Raw genomic sequence first — 22,818 nt, forward strand, 5'->3', positions numbered from 1 at the left:
AAGTCAATTTGGCTTTGTTCCGTTAACGCCTCTTAGACAGGCCCGTTTGTATTAATTCATTGACAAGGCCCTCAAAGACGTGGAAGTCTTCAGAGACAGATGATTTCATTACAGAGCTATTTGTATGCCTTGATTAGCTGTGATAATGGAGCCCATAATTGGATATCTTTGCAACTCAAGAAAGCTTTTTTTAACCACATAATATCAAAGAAATACAGTAGATAGTAGAAGTGCAAACAGTGATGTGGGACTGGGGGTGGAAAAGGGACTGAGTACCCAAGGCCCTAATGTGAGGAGGGCCCAAAAAGATGCTAGAATGAATAGCTGTGGATGAGACAGGCCCATAGAGAATGCCTTTCTACAGGGCCCAGAATTTTGTGCTACGCCCCTGAGTGCAAACATATTTATTTCTGTTTTTTTTAGTGTGCCAGGCCAATATCCTTAATACACATCCTGTTACTTCAAAGCTACATTTCTCAACAAAAATGCGCTGCAGCGCCTTATCAGAGTGTGACTGGTTAGAGTGTAACCACATTATGATCATGTCAGTCTATTTTCAGAGAATTAACAGAGAGATTACCATGAGCTAATCATGAGCTTTTTTTAAAGAGCACCAACACTCTGTTGGGCGGATAGTGGACTCTTCACAGGAAGAAATCCAACTGATTACTTAAAAACAGTCCCACCCATTTTAAAGCACACACACTGTGTATACACACTGTTAGCTGCAGATACACAGTTTGGTACAGTAGGAGCAGCGAGTGCATCTCTCTGACACGGTGACAGACTATTTCTGTATTTCTTCTTAAGGAGGATATCATTTGCTTGACTTGCAGAGGTGTAACAAGGTAAGCTATTTGAAGGATACTAAAGTTAAGACAATGCCAAACTAATGCATGAACAGATGTGCAGATTCTATCACTTCAGAGAAGTTTTGTCATTATTTGCAGTGCATCTTTTTTGTTTAAGCAACATAACAAAACCATATTTGTTTTCTCTTTTTGTTTCAGTTGAATGTCAGTTGAAAAGCCTGTGTCTGAAGTGAGGCAAAAACATGGGAAACGAGAACTCCAAGAACGGGGAGCTGACCGAGGTAACAATTTTATAAAAAGTTACACACAAAACCTGTTATGCTATACCTGCAGTATCTAGAACTTTAAATTAGTTGTACGATGCACATGGAATAGTAGATGTTAGTTGCTTCTTGGATCAGAAGTTTGATCCCTCTTAAGTATTTTCCAAATGCTGGATTATTCTCAGGTTCATTTAAAGTCAAAATCTGCATTTCTGTTGAAATGTACCCCACTGTAAATAATGTTGTAGAGCTAACAGATACATATATGTCTTTATAATCTTTTTAGAATGGGAATATTCCTGGGAAGCATAGTAATGGATCAGTGAACGGCCTCTCTGCAAACATCACATCTAATGGATTGGAGATAGCTGGTGAGAGAGATTTTTAAATTTCTAATACATGATAATGATTTAACTGGGAATAGGAAATATAGGCTATGAATGCAGATACAGTGTCACTATTAAGTTCTTTTCTCTAAATTTGGAAAAACTGAGGACGATTTGACTTTTTATAAAGATCTTTTTTTAGGGCTTTTTCCTTTATCAGAACAGCTGAAGAGAGACAGAGAGAAGGGATGACATGCAAATAAAGCAAGGACTGAGCTATATTTTTCAGCAGGGGACCCCAAACTTCCCTTTCCCTAGCTTATTTTTAACTGTTCTTTATCTCTGTTACATCGTATCTTACTTTGTGTGGAAAATACTCAGTCAGTCTCTGACAGACCAAATCAGCTGATCTTTCCATGTTCACGTTGGATTAGTCCTTTGGACTTTTCTAAGGCTCTGTAAACACAGTGACTCACAGCTGGACAGTGCCTTGAGGCTTGTTAATGTAAACTATAGGCGTAGTCTCAGACATTGACAAGGAGCGATTATTCGACCTGTCATGGTGTGGTTTGTTTCTCTGCAGTTACAATAGTGCTGTAGGATTCCCACTGGCACCTAAGTTTGTCTAAGGGCTAATGTTGACTCTGGAGTTAAAGATAATGTCACTTTCTAACACTGACTAGCCCATGTTTACTTCACAGACTATTCCACGATCATGCATGAGTTAAATGTTACATGCAAGGAGCTTAACATTCAAATCAAGACTGATATCTGATAGTCGTGACAGCTGTAAACGTTTTTGGTAAAGCATATGCACACAGATAAGTAATTGTTAGATAAGAATAAGTATTGCAACATGGACTTCACAATACAGACATCAGGACTTTGACAATATAAATAACTAATAGTTTGATCTAAATGAAAAAAAAAAATGATTAACTAGCAATTCTAATTTTTTTCTTCTTGTGCTAGTTTGCTTATTAAAAAGGTTGTCAGTCAGTTTGGTAACTACAGATTGCAGTAATATATTGCCAACTCTTATGTTGTGCGACAACAGATTGATTATTTTTTTTTTCAGTTAACACTGAGACCATAGTCCAGCAAAATGGCGAGCCCCTCTCTTTAGAACTTGCCACAAAATCAACTCAGCCTGAAATCCTTGAAACCATCATTCATAAGAAAGAGGTCAAGAAAGGTAATGAAGATCAAACAGATGTAAGTCTTCCTGCCACCAATCCACAGCCGGTGAGTGCACATTTCTGCGTTTGTTTTCAATGTGATATTCTACTGTATACTCCTCTTATTGTCAACAAATCCCATTCGTTTTTTTGTGTCGCCAAAGCCTCACTGTTGCACTGGGTGACATCTTCCTTCATTATGATGAACATGGGCAATGTAGTTTATTTTGACTCAATCCCACATACACTGTCCTGCTGCTGGAAATACTCAGAGCAACAAATGAAAATAAAGTCCTTCACAAATGCAGTATTTACTGCTGTTTTAGTAGCATTTGCCAAAACATACAGTGCCCAGATCTTTTAGAAAAGTATTTATAGTTTAATTTTTGAAAATGAAACTAGATATTTTTGAGCCATTTTTGAAGATTTACATCTTTGGGCTAAGTGCTAAAGGCAGCAGGGCAAGGAAGTCAGGAAGCATTGGGAGAAGGGACTAATACATTGTTGGTTTTGGTCTTCTCATTGGATTTGTTTTTGTCTAAAGATTATTTTTTGGGGCATTTTAGGCCTTTATTTGACAGGACAGCTGAAGACATGAAAGGGGAGAGAGAGGGGGGAATGATATGCAGCAAAGGGCCGAAGTCTAGGACTAAACCTCTGTATATGTGCGCCCGCTCTACCAACTGAGCTATCTGGGCGCACTCTCATGGGATTTGTTGACAGTAAGGACATAGAAACATTTTTTATCCTTTAATGTTTTTGATCTAATCTATTACGCAATATGCCTGCCAAATTACATAAAGTTACTTAGATTATTAGTCAGTCATATAAGACAATTTAAGCAGTACATAAACCATTCCAAAAACAAATTGAAAAAAGAGAAAGAAATAATTTAATAATCGTAATGACTAAACAATTACATCACTGAGAGATTTGTCTGCTGTCACAGTGTGATCAAGCACATGGTTTGCATATATGTCCCGGTAACAAAAAAACGAGTGTATTTTCTATCTAAACACAAATGTTGACTTTTACGATAAAGGAGTCAGCCTCAAGTGGACAGGAAGCTGCCACGGTGACCGTCACTGTGCACCGAGAAGACTTCCAATATCCACAACCAAAAAGTGAAATATCAACGCAAACGGACGGAGGCAGTCAAGCAGATATTTCAACGCAAACCGGTGAAGATGATGATGATACAACCACCACCGAGTCATCCTTTGTCATGACTGAGGAGGCTGTTGAAGACACCGCATATGATGTGCCCCGAGACAACCAGACAGCTGGGAACATCAGTAAAGAAATGGTCATGGAGAACGTGTACAGAGCGGAATGGGCAGAAGTTACTGGCATTAAAAACTACAATCCTGAGGAAAAGATTGTGAATGGCCGTGAGGAAACGGAGCTGGAAATTGCTGCAGAACCAGAATCTAACCCAAAAGAATCAATTATAGAAGATGAAATAGATGCAGAGGAAAATAACATTGAGGAACCTGTGCCATTGGAGGTCTTTTACAGCCTTCCTAAGGTGGTGGCAGATTGCATTGAGGTGGTTTTCGCCGCTATTTCTGAATCCACTGACTCTCCTGCTGTAAACACCTCAGACCGGAGTGCAGATGAAGTCATTACTGAAGACAATGGGGAAGGAGCTGGAGACATGTCAGTGCTGATTAAAACCGCTGAACCTGAGTCTAATGCTGTGACTCCTGAGGCCAGCGGAGCAAATGGCGTCCCTTTCCCAGGCCAAGAGCCAGCGACTACGGTGATGGAAACAATCTCGGAGATTGTTCGTGAGGAGCCTAACCCCACACCTGTGAACCAAGACATGCCTGTAGAGGAACTTTCTGTCCCTCTGGTGCCAGTCCGTCTAGTTAAGGTGGAATCTGCCCATGAAAAGGTCTCCACCGATGATGCTTTTGCAGTTGAGGATATACAGGGAATATGTGAACAAGAAAAACTTGACGATGAGCGGGAGTGTGATAGATGTCCTGGGGAAGACATGATCAATGTGGAGGCTCCTCCCAATGACTTTATCATCATCGAGGAACTTCCTGAAGATACTGAATCGATTCCAGAAGTTATGACTACAGATGAGGACGCCGAGGTCGGGGTAGATGCGATGACTTATGTGGGACAAGACACATTTGAAGAAGCAGAACTAAGTCCTTTCTTTGTCAAAGACGACGCTGAGCTGACACTGGAGGCAGCGATCGACGCCCTCTCTCTAGAATTTGAATCAATTGCCATCACTCCTCCAGAGCCTGCAGTGGATAACGGCATCCCCCTGGAAGAAGAGGTGATCACTGCAAGAACTTTTGTGCCCCTTTCTGGAGAACTCGTTACTGAAAACATAGTTGAGGAAGCTGCAAACGTGCCGCCAACGGATGACGCAGAAGAGTCGGAGCCTTGCGTTTCAGTCCAAGAGGAACTCGTAGAGGAGAACGTCGCCCCAGCCGAAGCACCAACTGATTCCACTCACGCCATCTCTGTGGAGCCTGAATTAAAAAACAACATTCTGGAAGATGAAGTTACAGAAGAGATACCACTTGAAACATTTAATTCCGGTGCTGCTTTAGCTGCCATTGAGGAGAACTGTGAAGATGCAACTTCAGATGAGCCTGTGTCAGAGTGTGTTAAGGCTGTTCTCGGGATCACTGTTGAAGAAATCATTACAGAAGACGTCGTTGCAGCTGAGTGTAACCGTGTGATTTCAGAGGAGGTAGCGCCACAGGTCATCCCAGAGGGAGAGACTGAAGAGAAGGCAGAGGATGAATCAAGTGTGAACTCAACAGATTCAACATCAGGCTGACAAAGTGTCATGAGTACAGACATGGAAGCTTTAGCTGTTAGGTTGCAGTCTGCTTGTATATCAGTTGTTGAAGGATCAGCATATAGGCTTGGTGGTTTAAAGCTATCTTCAGTTGGTTACAGTATCACTGTTACTATTCATGTGGCCCCAAAAGAAGAGCAGCAGTGAAATGTTGAAGGAATTGTCTGAACTTTTGTTTTGAAAAAACACTTTCAGATGTCATGTGTTTAATAGCACGTGATAATAATTGCAACTGAATTGTAAAATTAGTTGTGTTTTATAATAATGCAAAGTGCCTGTTTTTATATATCAGTGGTGGAAGAAGTATTCAGATCCTTTATTTAAGTAAAAGTACTAATACCACACTGTAAACATAATCTGTAAAAGTCCTGCATTGAAAATGTTACTTAAAGTGCTCATATTATGCTCATTTTCAGGTTCATAATTGTATTTAGAGGTTATATCAGAATAGGTTTACATGGTTTAATTTTCAAAAAACACCATGTTTTTGTTATACTGCACATTGCTGCAGCTCCTCTTTTCACCCTGTGTGTTGAGCTCTCTGTTTTAGCTACAGAGTGAGACATCTCACTTCTGTTCAATCTTTGTTGCGCAGTACCTAGGTAAGGACTACTAGCCAGTCAGAAGCAGAGTATGAGGGCGTGCCATGCTAGCAGCTAGGCGAGCATTATAATGCGTGTTACAAAGTGACGCACGGTCGTCACAGAAGTAAAGGCTGGACTACAATAGAGCTGTTTGGAGCAGTTTGTGAACAGTGTTTTCTGTTGGAGATGGTAAGTCACTTTGGGTGGACTTTGGGATTTTTCACTTTGTAAACCTATAACGTGCACAAAAATGATATATAACACAATAAAGGAAAGGGAAAAAGCCAAAAAGCACAATATTAGCACTTTAAGTGAAAGTATAGTATCATCGGGGAAATGAACTTAAAGTATTAAAAGTAAAAGTATTCAATGCAGAAAAGTCCTCACATTTTAGAAACTGGAAAAGATCCAAACAGTTGTGTGTTTAATGGTCTAATCATTTCAGCTGGACTTGTAGGCCGTTAAATTGTTGGGCAGCTTATGTATAATATAATATATTTATATGTGTTTTGTGTGCAAAAATCTTAATGTAAATGTAAAAATCTTAACTAGTAACTAAAGCTGTCAGATGAATGTAGTGGAGTAAAAAGTACAATATTTCTCTCTGAAATGTAGCGGAGTACAAGTAGAAAGCCTGAAAAGAAAAGAAGAGTACTTGAGTATATGTACTTAGTTACATTCCACCAATGTTATATATCATCAACACAAAGCTCACATTGTGAAGTGCTGAAACATTTTACAATAAAACAAAAAATTAAAACATCTTCATTTATGATTTTTGTTCATTACTTATTTGTATTCTTTTGGTCGTGTCTTTAGTGACAATTGATACCTGCTTACAGAAAAGAAAGAGAAGTAGTGACTTAGTTTTAAAAAAAGGAACATGAAATTTGAATCTGAATGAAAACTGAAGTGAACAGATTAACTAAAAATGATCTTAAAATCAGAGTTGGTCAATTCTGTATGTTAAAGATCATCACCATCAACACACAGCAAGGTATTTGAGTTTCCTGACATTTCTCAGGGCATAACTCTCACACATTGTTGAATATCAATGAGTGAGGGGTGGGACACACACATTAATAAAAGGCTGATTGTTGACAATGCCCCGAGTAGGCAGAGGCATGGTTGGAATTGTGCTCCCATCTCAATGCTGCGATTAAGACACTCACTGCTTGCATTATCAGCTGCGCCGCTCTAACATCATTCTCAAAGGCTAATTCTTTGTCATGGTGTATAGGAGGCAGCTAACCTAAAGCGAGCGTCATTAACGGTGCCAGAGAGCGTGACTCTAGAGCCGGGTCCCGAGAAAGAAAAAGCTCCTGAAAGTGACAAGGGAGAGGACAGTAACCCAGAAGAGAATCCAGTTATGAACTTCTTCAAAACACTAGTAAGTGACATGATTTGTGTGGCTTACATGCACTTGATATTTCTAATTGCTTGTAAAATTAGACTGCATGGGAAAATCAATTTTATAAAAAATCTGCTGTAATCAGAAGTGAAAAAAACTAATCCACCCTTGTTATCTCTGACTTCAGTTGAAGGCTAACAGCTGCTCAGACGACAAAAATGAAGTTAATGTGGTTTTGTTTTTGTCACTGAAGTCAATATGTTTGGCAATTTGCCAGATAATGTAGGGATCAGTGATAATAGATTCAAGAGTGAAAATGTTGTTTAAATTCATATTTACTTCATTCTATGTTGAGGTGTTTGCAAAAAGAAGTTGTATGGCAGTAAAGGTATCCATTTGCAAAGAAACTCCAGCACACTGTCTAATTTTATAAAAGTTTTTTTTTTTTGGCCTGATGAAGGTCTAGTACCGAAACGTTACCAGCTAATACATTTAATTTTGCAAGGCAGACAGTGTGCCGGAGTTTCTTTGCAACTTTTGACCTACTCGTCCCCCTCCGACACACCTGTCTCACGTCACGTTACAGATGTGCAGAAGTATTTTTCTGTTCTGAGTTTAGGTATCTATATCAAAATCTGCCATGATGACAGTGCATGATGGAAAACCTACAACAAACAGCTATTGTATTTCCTCTTCAGCGTGCTGTCTTTTGGATTCATGCCGTTTTAAAGAGTTACCATTGCCCTAGCCCCATGCTAATCAAGTCTCTGAACATGCGGGAATGTGGTGGCCTATTGTTCAACCCATAGTGTGAGCTCACAAGGGAGGCCTGTGCGGTTGGAAGTTGAGATTTGTGAAGATAGAGCGAGGGCAGGCCTACGCCATCTCCGGAGCACAATGGCTATCACGATGACAGCGCATGTACTGTATGTGCTCTGTCCGGGCCTTCAGTGTTCCTCACTTAGCTTATCATAAAGGCCTATGTCTGCTTTCATGAAAGGCTTCTGTTTTTATCTAAATCATTATTTTTCTGTTCCTGTTACATCAACTATATACGCTGACTCTGTTTGACACTGCAGCTTCATTGCCAGGCAGCTATATGAAATAACAACATGCACACATTTAACATTCATAGGGTACGCATTTTGTTTTTTTCTTTTCTTTTTGTCTGGCATGAATAAAAGCCATTGAAGACAGTTGCTTTTTTTTCCCCCTTTTTGCACAGGTGACTCCCAAAATAACCAAAAAGGAAACAGCTACTCCTGGTGCCACAAAAGACCAGGTGAACAGATGTTTATAAAGCATTACGTCAAATATAGAACATGTTAACTGATCAATTGATCATGACGGTACTACCGTGGGTTTGTTCAGAATGGATTTCATTTCCTTGTTTGATTTTCTTTCATTATCCATTTTTCATCATTATGCTTATTTTGGTTTACAAAGTGCTACCAGTTGAACTCAGTACTGTAAGGGTTTATTTTTTTTGACTAGTTGATTATATATTGATTATACTGTCATCTATTTGAGTTAATTTCTGTTTCTGCTTGGATTTACGATCTCCCTGATTCCAAAAAAGAACTTATTTCTAAAGAACCAATACGTGTATATATAGCACATGTACACAGGCTTTTTTTTTCTCACTTTTCACATTTCTCTAACTGCTTCCTTTTTCTGTTGCCAAATAGTCCCAGATGGAGAACCAACCAGCAGTAACCACTACTGTGAGCACATTGCCCATTAAGTTTTTTCATTTGTTTTTATTTCCCCTAGAAAGAATATATTTATTGGACATATAATTGGGTTAACCTCCAGATATGTGATTTTATTTGCTAATGTTGCATTGTACACTAATTCAATTTTTAATAGTTTATTTTGGACGAAAGTTGCTAAGCTTAAAGGTGCCGTAGGTAGGATTGTGAAGATCCAGGACTTAGTCAAAGAATTTGAACATCGACAACTTCTCAGTCCCTCCCCCCTTTCTGCTAAAGCCCAAAACGATCTCCTAAGCCCCTCCCCCCACAAGGGAGAATGAATGCGTGTGCATGAGCAGTGATTGACACGCAGTTAGACACCCCCCCTGGCCCTGATTAGTGCATCTGAACAGGGAGCGGTCGATTTTTGCAAATCGCACTACAGGCTGTAGGTGGTGCCAGAGGAGCCGGATTTTCTTTTTAAATGACCTGCTTCATGTAGATCTACTGGAACATAGGGTCAGTTTCAGCAAATATGACAGAAAGTTAGTTTTATAAGGCTTACCTACTGCACCTTTAATTGATCACTGCTGTGCATTAATCTTATCATACTGTACATCGCATACAATTGTGTATCTTCAAATATATTTGCTGTTAAAGGTGACTATGTGGACAGTTTCCTTTCCAAACCAAACTCTCTCTCTCGAATAGGTTGCACAAGTATCTGAGCCGCCTGCAGCATCCAAAGGAATGTCTTACCCACCACCACCTCCTCCAGAACCACCGAGAATGGAAATCAAGGGAGAACCAGCTGCCAAACCTGTTAAACCCACACCCAAAGAAGAACCCAAAGCTGCTGCAAAGGAAGCCGAGTCCCCAAAAGGAAAATCAACCAGAGTTGCTCTGAGCAAATTCTTCCGTCCAAAGGTAAATAAACAGCAAACTGGAGATTGCAAGAGTAGATCATTACTTTAAGGGATTGTTATTCTTTCAGTGAGTGCATGTTCCACAGTGAAATCCCATTATAACGTAGTGTGAAATATGTGAATTTGAGGTAGGGCTAGGTGTCAAGGCATCCAAAGACAAGGGTGCTTCAGCAAGTGGAGCCAAAGCCCCGGCCAAGGCCAAGACTGCAGCAGTGGTACAGTAGCGTATCATATTCTCAAACTGACTATGGCTCATCCTGTTACTAACTGAACAAGAGCTGGTGTGTCTGGAGGTGGCAGAAACTGAACAATATGCTGTTTCTACATTTGAACACGCAGCAATTGTGTAATTTATCGTGCTTTGAACCCCATCCGGGAGAATAAGGTTTTGTTGCTCTCAAAAAAAATAAAAATGTGACTCACTCCCAGTGCGTCGAAAAAAACGACGCCTGGTCAGGTGCCTTTGCCGTTTGTTAATGACGCAAAAAGTCTCCTTTAGCGTCTGAGTTAGACACAGGGGCACTTTCAACTTATTCCAATGGAATACCATCCACGGCGATATTTGACACGCTGGGGTCATTTTTTGGGGTCATTTGTCAACGCGCTTGGTCAGGACCAATTAGCTTCACTTTTTGACGCTCTGGATCGCGACCTTTTTGGCGTAATTTTTTAACGTGCAGGGTAAAACCACTCTTTCATCTAGAGAAAGATTGTGGGTGTGGTTAAAAATGTACATTTAAGTGACATGCGATACAAGAACGGGACAGTTAAGATTAGATTGTTTATTTTTTGGGCTATTTATTTATTTTATCTTATTAGATGGTGCATATAGAGACAGAAAAGGGGGGAGAAAGAGAGAGAAGGGATGACACGCAGCAAAGGATTCAAACCTGGGCTTGCCAAGGACCCACACGGGGGCGCACACACTACCGGGTGAGCTAGCGGTCACCCCAAAGTCCTGTGTTGTTTGACCCATCCACCACCCCAACCAATCTCCTTACGCGGAATTTTGGTCTTTCATTCTACTCGCTATTGTTGTCGCTCTTAAAGGTGCAGTAGGTAAGACTTATAAAACTAACTTTCTGTCATATTTGCTGAAACTGACCCTATGTTCCAGTAGAACTACATGAAGCAGGTAATTTAAAAAAAAAAAGCATCCGGCTCCTCTGGCACCACCTACAGCCTGTAGTGAGATTTGCAAAAATCCACAGCTCCCTGTTCAGATGCACCAATCAGGGCCAGGGGGGGTGTCTAACTGCGTGTCAATCACTGCTCATGCACACGCATCCATTCTCCCTTGTCGGGGGAGGGCTTTAGCGGAAAGGGGGGAGGGACTGAGAAGTTGTCGATTTTTTGGCTAAGTCCTGGATCTTCGCAATCCTACCTACAGCACCTTTAATACTACTTTAAGTCATCTTACAGCGCCTCGGTCGAACTACTGCTCTGCCCCGTGCGTTCCATACAGACGCTAAAGGGTGATTTTTTTCGTCAGTGTCTGACACTGAGAGACACGGACCAAGCATCTGTATTTGACGAGTTGGGAGTGAGAACGGGTTGGTCAGGAAGGCATGTAGGCCTAATAATAGCAATAGCATGACTTACAGGTTTCCCTGGAAAAAAGCCTCATGTTAGCACCAATGTTTCTACCACAGTCCATATTTCCCACATTCCCAACATTTAAATTGCATTAGTGTTTCATTTAATAAAAAATATATATTTTGCAATCCTTGCCAGAAGATCAATACCACTTTCATGTCTGTGCGCTTAGTATGAAGCCAGAGCCAGGATACAATTAGCTTAGCTTAGCATAAAGACTGGAAATGGGAGGAAACAGCTAGCCTGGCTCTGTCCAAAATTCAAAAAATACAGTACCAGCACCTCTACATCACTACCAAACGCATTGAATAATTTGTTTAAACTGTGCTGTTACACATCTTGACTCCTGAAAGTCGATGCGCCCAGCTACGAGAACTTGACATTTTTGCACTTCCGTTTTTGTGCAAATTAAACAAACGAGACACAGTGTAATTAGTGAGCTTTACAGGCCCTGGTAGATATATTTGTGAACTTTGGAGAGAGACAGGCTAGCCGTTCCCCCCTGCTTCCAGTCTAATGCTAAGCTAAGCTAACCACCTTCTGGCTTCAGCTCCATTCTAAGCTCACTGACATGAGAGTGGTATTAATCTTCTAATCTAACTCTCGACAAGAAAGCACATAAATGTTTCCCAAAACGTCAAACTGTCTCTTTAACCTGTTCATATGAGTCAGCATCCATTGCCATGCTAATATATTAAGCATTTCATAATTAAAACGTTCCCTCTTCTTTTGAGGACATCTCCTGTCTGTCTCGATGGCTTTTTACTAACAATAAGAATTCCTTCACTGTCCTGCAGACAATCAAAGATGCACCAGCACAGCCGTCGGTAGAAGTCCAGGTAAACTAGAGAGCATGCTCAATCTTCTCAGCTGTATTGTTCTCAATAGTCTTTCAACAAACGAGCACAGACAGTCTTACTTTGAATCATCTTTTAAGGATTACAGCAGGGGCGGAGCCAGATGTTGAAAACGTTCAGGGGTCAGCCCAAACCTAGGGAGGGTCCGGGGTCATGCTCCATTTAGGGAAGCTATATGCACTATTTTTCAAGCCATTTGATAATAGAATGCCTACAAATCTGTACACCATATGGGGAAAACATGATAGTTGCCAAGGAAAGAAATCATGCTGTATAGCCTACATCCTATTTTGTATCAAGTTGTAATTCTCCAACTCTCTTTATCATTCTGAAACCAGAACACAAGACATGAGGATGACTTGTTTTCACTTTTGCCACCTAAAAAAAGAGGCAAAAAGTGTCTGATGTTAGTATCGTTAAGATACATAACGTATGTAGGGTAGGAATTTGGCATAAACAGCAAAAACTAATCTTAAAACCTATTTTGAGTTGAGTTCACAGAATAGAAGGCAATATTTCCCCAGTAATAGAACAGTTGCTCTATTGATTTGCCAGTCAGAGAGACTGAGGGGAAATTATTTTAAAACTCTAAAATATTCAGTGCTTTTGAGAAACCATTCGGGGCTGGAGCCCCAGAAGCCACCCCCGTTGCTCCGCCCCTGGATTACAGCTGAGCTCATAACAGACATGCTGCAGTAAATTAAAGCACTTTCACATGTACATCATAATTTGCATCTCTTCCGATTAAAAAAGTAGTTTTGCTCTGCAGGAGACACCAGTGGTGCCACAGCCAGTTGTCGTTGTAGAAGTCCAGGTAAATCAAAGGAGAGTTCTCAATATTTTTTAGGGAGTGGAACAATCTTCTGATCCTCTGATTACATCACATCACTATCTTCTAAACTGCATGTTGTTTCCCCCACATGTTCTGACTAATTTGCATCTGCTCAGAGTGAAAATAATGTTGGACCCCATGAGACAGCAGAGGAGGTGGCACAGCCAGTTGTAGAAGAGAAGGTAAATCAGCAGGAAGTGCTCGGGAATATTAATTCTTAATTTCCCTCACTCTGCAGGCACCTCTGACATGATGTTGTACCAGATGTATCAAATATTATGTTGAACCAAAAACAATCTTTCATTCATTACAGTTTACACAAATTGGCACTGGCAGTTGTTATTTTCTTTTTCATGTTTTGATTCATTTATTCATTCATTGGTTAAAGGATTTTATCAAATTGTATCACCAATTTTTGCATGTGAAAGTATTTCCATCATGACAGATGAGTCAGTTCAAGATTTGTTGCATTTCATACAGCATCTCAATTGATGGGAAAACAAATAATGTTTCCTTCCCTGCAGGTGGTGGAGGAGGTACCACAGCCAGTGGTAGAAGCTGAGGTAAATTCAAGGAGTTCAACATTTTGAGAATTACGCTTTTCTTGCTTTCTTGCCAAGATTTAGCGTTGCCAGCTGTACGATTATTATCGTACCTGTATGATCATTTTGTTCTCAGTTTAGTTATTTATTTAATTAGCTTATCTTATGGCCTTAAACACTTTTTATGCAAAATATAAACAGGCTTCTAGTCATACTATCTTATAATTTAATTTTTTATAAGTAGGCAATTACAAACATTGTCAGACTGATGGACTTATGACACATACCCCCCACGTCAGCTTGCTTTTAAAAAAGAAAAACGATGAGGGTAGATTTGTAGGCGTGTCAAAAAGTTGTTTTTTGTAAAATTAAAAATGTACGCCTATTTGTTCTTGTGGTTATGAGTAGCCTAGCGTACGCTAGTTTAAGTTTAAGTGCAACTAAAGTTGTCAGCGGAGTCCAAGAAAAGTTTCCCTAAGGGCAAAATAAAGTATAATTAAATTGAATTAACTGAATTGAACATTTCCCATCATGCAACGCTGCTTGTGTTAGATTAGAAGATCACTCTCATCTCTGTCTGTTAATAGTGCGTTTCATTTGTACTCGAAAGTCAGATTTTCCGAGGTCAAAGTTGGAAACACGCCTTCTGAACTCGGATTTCCGAGCTGGGAAATCAGACAACCTCTGAGTACCCCGAGCTCAAAATCCAACATTGCTGCACCGTGCATCAACAGCAGTGAAAGCTGTAGTAACATACAGTTATTAGCATTTCTCTATAAAGTCTCACTAAATCAGTCGTACACACAGTCCTGTCCAACTTCTATCTGTGGTCATGTTGTTACACTGTAATCCAAAAAACAGCGTAATGCGTTGTTATCAACTGGTATTGCTAACAATGGCTAACCTGGCTAGAGCTACCCCACAATGAAATCAGACCATGAGTCCGACTTGTTAAATGGAACGCAGTCAACTCGGGTGTGACTTCATTCCCAGCTACGGCTTCCAAGTTCCGAGGTAAACGGAACGCACTATGGCAAAAGCTAGCAGCCGGTTAGCTTAGCTTAACATAAAGCCTGGAAACGGGTAAACAGCTAGCCTGGCTCTGTCTGAGGGTAACAAAACCTGCCCGTTAGCACTTCTAAAGCTCACTAATTAACACGTTATATCCGATAAAAAACACAATTGTTTGTCTTTACATTCCACTTTTACTTTGTTAAATTAACCAAATATATAACATACAAACAGTAAGGTTTCATGACCTTTGGACAGAGCCAGGCTTATTGTTTCCCCCTGTTTACATTCTTTATGCTAAGCTAAGCTAACTGTTTCCTGCATCATAGGTGTGACAATCTTCTCATCTCTTGGCAGAAAAGCAAATAAGCGTATTTCCCGATGTGTCCAACTATGCCTTTAGAGGAGAATTCTTCAGTGGAGACATACCTTTTCCTATTTTCTTGTCCTTTTTTTCTTACAGACAATAACGTACTTAACCTTTGTGCATGATGTCGTGGGCTCCTTCATTCTTACAGGGACGGTTTTTATCAGATGTTTCTACTTCCTTTTCTGCTGTGATCCTGCCTGGATATTTCCCCCTTTTACCTCTTCTTTCACTTCATAGGTGGCAGCTCCTTTCCTCACCCTGTCTGCTTCAGCCTTTAATTTGTAAATATACTCATCATGATATGTATTTTCTGCTCTGCCGTTTCGATAATAGAAGGTGGATCCCTCAAAAGCCGGCACTCTGGAGGCTGCTGCAAAGCCAGAACCGCCACCGCCTGTTCAGGAAGAAAAGAAAACTCAAAAATCATCCTTCTTTTCTCTCTTCAAGCCTAAAGTAAGGACTTATTTACTTAAGCCTTTATGGCTTTTTAAAAGATCTGAATTGTGCTGGAAATGCTAAACAGAAAGTAACAAATGAATGTGAATTTGAGGTACTGTTAGACAACATGACCACAAAAGTCCAGGCAGCCTCCACAAGTGGAGTTCGTCTCCTCAGGAGAACAACTGGAGTGGTAAATACTCTTACCTCTGGAGAATAGACGCATTATTAACCAGAGTCATTTCATCAGTTACATCTGCTCCTGTGTTAATATATTTGAAGATCATAACAACACATATATAATGTTGCAGTCACTCAGACGCCACTGTATCCTAACAGCTGGTATACATCTTAATGTCACTTCAAATGTCACATCGGATGTCATCTCAAAGTCCATTAATGAGTGGAGCCCATCAGACATTGTTATATGTAATGATACAGAAGCAGACACGGGCACTCATATATATATATATATATATATATTTCTGTTGGAGTACAGATTCTCTGTAAAAAAATAAATTAAAAAAAGTATTTATTGAATACAAAAATATCAGGTCGGGAGATTAGACTTTGTTGAGTTCTAGTTTAAATAAATTGGAAACATTGGAAACCACACGCCGAGGCACCATCACACACTGGACATACCAACTATGTACAACTAATATCTAGTATCACTAAGTAAATATTAATTATCTAATAATTGCCATAACAATGTGTTTTAATGTTAATTAAGTCACCTCTTGTGGGGCTCAATAATGCAAGTCTCATAAAATATACTAAACTATCAATTTGGAGTTATGATTAATTCATTAAAATGAATAACTATAACCAAAGTTACCATATCAATAACTAGCAGAAGTTGAAGGATTTTGGAGTTCTTGTCGCAGAAGAGGTTGGCAAGATTCACTTTTGTACAAAATGACATAGACAGCAGGTATATCCCAAAGTGTTCACAAACAGTACTGACAGATCCCAACAGTAAGGAAGTCAGAGTTGTGTTAATATTTTTCCCTTTTTTTTTTTTTTAATAAATAGTTATGAGCCCCTGCCCAGACTGATCTCATGAAGTGGCGTATGTATGACATGCCAATTCGTATGCCATTACTGGCATGTTATCGAGACGCATACTCGCTTTGTAGTGCGTTTATCAACGCTGTTTGGCCTCCATTGACTTACATTACCTTGCGATTGCGTGTGAATTTACGCTGTAGCGAGTAGTATGAAAGGGCGAAAATCCGTAAAACACAGGACTTTCACCCAGGAGAGCGGGGATCGTGTCCCGCGTATCACGTTTCCTTCGTGTCCCGCGTGTCACGTTTTCCTAAACCCAACCAGTTCTTCTTTTCCTAAACCCAACCCGTCCGCTGTATACGGCGCTCAAAATGCGTACAGATAACACGCCACTTGGCTTAAGAAAGAAGTATGTTTACGCAAAGTCATGATGTCATATTGCCCTGCCCCCCAAAATGTCTGTGCACGTCCCTGTATAAAAGGCTGCTCTCAGACTGGAACTGTTCCGTTTTTTTTTTTTAATTGTGCGTCTGCAACCCTTTCAGGCTGCTGATCCCCAGAAGGCGAGCCCTGCCCCAGCTGCAGCAGCAGAGACAGTAAAAGCCAAAGAGGAACCCAAAGCAGCAGCCAAGTCATCAGAGGCGGTCGTAGACAACAAACCAGCTTCGGTGGCCTCCCAAGCTGGAGATGATGCAGCCAATGTGCCCAGGAAACTGGAGAAGAGGAACTCAATCCATCTGTTCTTTAAACATCTGGTAACGAGAGTGCCACTTTTCCTCTTGACGTTGCTGAGTCTTTATTCAGGTTTTTAATGTGAATGGCCCTGCGCATTGCAATATGTTGTAGCTCCATCTCCACTAGATGGCAGCAGCAGCTCATAAAGGTTTGGACCGGACCCTATTTCACAATGCAGTGCACAGCATGTGACTTGTTTTGCACGGTTTGGTTTTAATAATTCACTGTTAATAAATTTGACTTGAATCAGAGGACACATATTCCATGCAGTGTTGCAAGCACTGCAGTTTAGTGATAAGGATTAAAGTAAGAAAGTAAGAAGGTACTATTCAAAAAAAAAAGGCAAAGACCTCAAGTTAAAATTGGTCCCCACAAGTAGCATGCAAAACAAGGCTTCTAGAAGACTTCAATCAAATGAAAATACATATGTAATGGGTTAGATATGAGTTCAGATTTGGCATGGAGGATGACATGGCTCTTTGAATAAAAGAATGAATGAGCATTCACAATTTTTTTCCCCTTTACATTTCAGAGTCAGAAACGTAACTCGACAGATGCCGGGGTCCAGACAGAGCCGGTCCCTGTTGCTCCAGCAGCCGAGAAGGCCAAATGAAGCCAAAGCCAACAATACAGTTTCCCTGTACAGACTCCCTCTCTCTTTCTTGCTCTTACTCAATCTTTATCTCTCACTCTGTCTCATCTCCCTCTCAACTCTTATTGAATTACTTTAACTCCTTTTTTTTTTTTTTGTTACTGTTCAGAAGTTACAATATAGAAGGAAAAGTGACATGAAGGGTAAGAGCATGTTGTTGAAAGACGAAGAGTGGGCAGGTAGTTGAACAAGTGGTGATTTGAAATGGTCAAAGGCGAGGTTGTTGAGATTTATATATATTTTTTTTTTTTTGGTCATATAAATGTCTTGACAAGTATAGCAATGTGAGTGTGAAACCTTTTCTACAGACATTCAATGTGACTTCTCTCTGTTCTTACGCCCTAACACACTGGGCTTAAGCAATAGACAGTACCATGCTTTGCTTTTAGCAATTACTTTGTCAAAAGGGTTCTATTTTTACAGTTCATACCAGAAAAATCACGCAGTTGTGGCTATGCAGAGGTTAATATGAAATGACTTTGAAATAAGTACTTAAATCTATATGACATTAAAATGAAAAGCTCCTAACAGAGCTGATAAGAGGAGCATTTTTGTATAACTGCACTTACAGATTGTGTTACTTCATGAAAGCTATATGTAGACTAAATCGCGTACGTATCCTAACAGTCATGTATTGGGCCATATGGGAAAATCACAATCTTTACTGTTCTGTGGGGAACTGATTGTAAATGTAACAAATTCATCTGAGGTGGCAAAATGGTGTCGCTGTGCCACTGTGTCCTTGTGGTATGTTTTGCAGTCGTCATAAATCCCAGTTGATTAGCTTTTCATTTAACTGTAGCACTTTGTGTCATGGAATTTCATGGAAGTCTTATGGTGTTAGTCATTTGTGTTTGGCATGTGTGCAATTAATATCATGCTTATGTTTGCCTAAATGTATGTACGCGTGCATGTGTAACTTCAGCTATCTCGAAGACAATAAATATGTTCACAGTTTGTTTGATCTTCATCTGTGTAAACTGCAATAGAGAGAGATCATTTAAGAATAACTCGGTGTTGTAACAACTGCAAACATATGTGGTTCAGCAAGTTTGGCTAAAATCACATAGGACATTCTTCCAAATCATTTTAATGCACAAAAGTTAAAGCACTCAACTTGTGGCTTAATTAGGCGTGACACACGAGTTACACCTCGCTGTGTTGGGTGTAGAGGCACATACTGTAAGCCTTACTCATCTATGTGTTTATTTGTATGGCTGACAGACAAGGGACAGTTGTCTGACAGACATGGTCGCAAAAAAGAAAACTGACCGGCCGAGAGACGACTGCTGGACATTTGCATTCCTTAGAGTCCATGAGACACCTTAGAGATAAAATATGTAAAACGAGATCTAAGGAATTGTATATTTCAGGTAAAGGAAGCCCTCAAATCTTCTATTACCATTTATGATGTCATTTACATGATGGATAGCACCGTGTGCAGTCTTTGGAAGGATGTGTTTTAGATAGTAATGTCTGACACCCACCATTCACCCGCCATTAAGTGATGAGTCGCGGCCCCTGAAGGCATAACTCACGCTGCTCCTTTGTTATCAATGAGACACACTCTTCTCGCATTACCTTCTGGAATAGTTGTGATCATTTTAAATCGTGCATCAAAGTAATTGCCATGGCACTTAAGGAGAAAAAAAGTGAGGTATTGCTTGCAGAGTATAAGACATGTGGGCCATTGTCTGTACTTCCCCCTGAGGATCGTTTCAAATTAAGACGAATGGGTGAGGTTTTTGCCAAAGGTATCGCTGGTATGTGCGAAGAGCTTAATACTAAACATAAAATCATCACATATTAACATTACCTTAAGATAAAAAAAAAAAAAAAAAAACTTTATAGTACCCACACTGCACATCACCACCGCTTCCTGATGCTTTTTACTTTGTCATGCTGTTATTAGGAAATCCACTCAGCCTTTTTTTGCACCCGAAAAATGGTGCAGATGAAGTCAACAGCTATGTATGTCAGAGTGTTTAAAGGAAAGGCTTTTGTTTACATCATATTTCATGAGGGCTAATCAATCCCTTCCGCACAATCACAGACAAAGTGACTGCGTGGCTTATTAAAATAGAAAACGGTTATAGGAATGGATTTAACCATGCATAAAGATTGTACACACCGCACAAGATGTGCTTGGCCACCACCATGTTGATGCAGTTCATCCCAGGACAATGCATGTGCCTGTGTGAATGCAACAAGCTCAGAGGGGGTGGAACAAGGGAACAGTAGGCAGGGAGGCCTGACAGGAGGCCTGCTGTCAGCACTAATGTGCATCACGGCACTGCTCGCTAGCAACAGGTCCGTCCTGTGAGGAAACATTTAGGGTGAAACCGTTCCAGGGACCAGGAAGGAGAGACAGTAATCGCAGATTCTGAATGGATCTACATGTATGAATGAATGGTAGCGATCTACCCTCTTCAGGACACTTTAACCGAGGGTGGATCAGCAGGTCCTGCAGGCACTAGGGGGGGCATTCTAATGCAGATGCTCTCAAGTGGCTTTTAGGGTGGTTTTTGTGGGTCTTTTCAGGGGAATGTTACATCCTGCCGGAGGGACAAAAGGTGTCTCTAGTTTAATACCACAAATGCTATAAATGACTTACGCTATTTTGGTTCCTTTTAAAAAACTGAAACAGTACTGTTATTTGATGTTGTGTGTTTAAACATTTGCTTGATATTCAAATCAGTGATGGGATCATGTTTCAACTGCAACTGAAAGATAATATGGTCAGCTGTGCGTTGAGAAAAAAGCTTTAGATTATACGATAATTAGGACAAAGTATCACATGAAATGCTTCCATTTCCCTTTTAGTACGTTAACGTGGTTCCTTAAAGGCTTGTTGCAGATAAACAGAAAAACAGAAAGTTGCACTGGGGAGATGTAAGTTAGATAGATTTGCAAAAATGCATAGAAAGAATGGTGTCCAAAACAAGATATCATCTACTGTGCTGCTGCATAATGGTAAATATTGGTCTAAATGGATTCTTGGTGAATGTGGATTATCATATTTATGGCTCAGCCATGGACATATCACTCCAGAATACATATACGATATTTGGTTTACCTCAGACTCATGGGTATATATCTTTAGGATGGGCATGATGAGGTTCTACTACTGACATCAAACTGTTTAGATTGATTATATGTTTTGGAAAAATATATATTTTCAGCCCTGTCTATAGAGCAAATCTGTCTAAACTGAAGTGTGGTACTTCTAATGTGCCAATTTCAAATATGAGATATAATTACGTTGTGACTTTGTTCCAAATCAGTGTCGTTTATGTGGACAGGATGTAGACGTTACGTACTCTATGTGTGTCAGTATGTTAGATTAATCCAAGCAGCAGTATTCAACAGAAAGAACACCAAATAGTTAACCATTCGTGCTATGATTATTAAAATAATAATGGCTCATTTGTTTATTTATGTATCATCCTCTTCTAAATTGTGTTGTATTTGCCCATCACTGAGCAACAAGTGTGGCTGTCCACTTAGATTGTATTCTTTTATTTTATTTTATTCTGAAAAATCAGAAGAGGTTATGCAGACAGCACTGCACCCCAGTGGTTTAAAGTAACTAAGAACATTTACTCAAGTACTGTACTTAAGTACAAATGTTAAGATACTTGTACTTTACATGAGTCTTTTCTTTTCACGCCACTTTCTACTTGTACTCCGCTACATTTCAGAGAGAAATATTGTACTTTTTACTCCACTACATTCATCTGACAGCTTTAGTTACTAGTTACTTTACATATTAAGATTTGTGAACAAAAAACCCATGTAGTTTAAAACATCTGATGTTTTATTATAAATTAAACTACCCAACAATATAAGGGCCTACAAGTCCAGCTGAAATGATTAGACCATTAAACACACAACTGTTTGGATCCTTTCCACTTTCTAAAATATGAGCATCAAGTACTTATTATTTTTCCTAATGATACTCTCATACTTTTACTTGGGCAACATTTTCAATGCAGGAGTTTTACTTGTAACAAAGTATTTTCACAGTGTGGTATTAGTACTTTTACTTAAGTAAAGCATCTAAATACTTCTTCCACCACTGGTCCACTCGCAGTAGAACAAAGAGCCTTCAACCATTCTCCCTTTCTCCTCAGGACAGAATCTTAAAACTATTTGTGCAGAACTGAGAAAATGAATGCATTTGGTTACTGACACATTTTCTCTGATGATCAACAACACAACAGCTGGGCTGAGAAAGGAGATTATATATTATCAGTGTCTCTCAGGAGCGACACCAGGATTATGAAAGAAGCCAGGCTGTGAATCTGGAGGAGGACAATGCAGTCAGCTGCTCCTGACACGTCAAGACAAAAAGAAGCCTCTCCCCATTCACTGGTCCAGTTCCTATCTATATACTGAATTCGTAATTATTCATTCAAGCAATGGGTATTTCAAAGATGCCACTTTATCTTTAGTTAAAATGTACTGCTTTTGGTTTGAAATCATACAATGCAGGCTATGTTTTTTTGTTTTTTTTAAAGATACAAACTGAGACAATGAGTTTGCAGAATTGTGGAAGAGAAATTACATTAGCATAAAGTCAAACAATAGGACAAAGTTAAATTAATCAGTTAAAAGTAAACAATGTTTGCCCACTTGTCGCTGTCATTACCACTTAAAAAGTTAAATAACTGCGATATAATTTATGATTTAAAAAAAAAAAATGCCATCCAGTTCAAGAATATCTGTCTGGTTAAAGACAAACTACCACCAACTCCACATAAAGGTTCTTTTTTTTATAGGCTATAAGATCTCCACACAATTTCATCAT

The 22,818-nt window shown here is 39.7% G+C and overlaps 1 protein-coding gene across 9 annotated transcripts; it reads left to right on the plus strand.

Annotated features, from left to right (window-relative positions):
• The first annotated feature begins 600 nt into the window (after positions 1-600).
• Positions 601-18,965, plus strand: bcas1 (brain enriched myelin associated protein 1). 9 transcript variants are annotated; one of them, XM_036007883.1, is made up of 17 exons: positions 601-848; positions 1,011-1,093; positions 1,362-1,446; positions 2,480-2,646; positions 7,234-7,383; positions 8,570-8,626; positions 9,033-9,068; positions 9,750-9,965; positions 10,093-10,179; positions 12,358-12,399; positions 13,187-13,231; positions 13,366-13,431; positions 13,774-13,812; positions 15,506-15,625; positions 15,723-15,803; positions 17,167-17,376; positions 17,889-18,965. In XM_036007883.1, exons 2-17 carry the CDS (start codon positions 1,055-1,057, stop codon positions 17,967-17,969), a joined length of 1,521 nt encoding a protein of 506 aa, XP_035863776.1. In that variant the 5' UTR covers positions 601-848; positions 1,011-1,054; the 3' UTR covers positions 17,970-18,965. The 9 variants fall into 9 exon arrangements, with proteins under 9 accessions (XP_035863776.1, XP_035863778.1, XP_035863777.1 ...); XM_036007884.1 differs by lacking the exon at positions 10,093-10,179 and having other exon boundaries at positions 602-848; XM_031290497.2 differs by lacking the exon at positions 15,723-15,803 and having other exon boundaries at positions 604-848.
• The last annotated feature ends 3,853 nt before the right edge of the window (positions 18,966-22,818 follow it).

Source organism: Sander lucioperca, chromosome 12 (genome assembly GCF_008315115.2).
Source record: "Sander lucioperca isolate FBNREF2018 chromosome 12, SLUC_FBN_1.2, whole genome shotgun sequence".
Lineage (NCBI taxonomy): Eukaryota > Metazoa > Chordata > Actinopteri > Perciformes > Percidae > Sander > Sander lucioperca.

Bases quoted from the DNA above. Each gene is read 5' to 3' on its own strand.
- bcas1 (XM_036007883.1), top strand. From the start codon at position 1,055: ATGGGAAACGAGAACTCCAAGAACGGGGAGCTGACCGAG. The intron at 2,647-7,233 runs GTGAGTGCACAT...CATGGTGTATAG, and splicing joins CTGCCACCAATCCACAGCCG to GAGGCAGCTAACCTAAAGCG. The intron at 10,180-12,357 runs GTACAGTAGCGT...ACTGTCCTGCAG, and splicing joins AGGCCAAGACTGCAGCAGTG to ACAATCAAAGATGCACCAGC.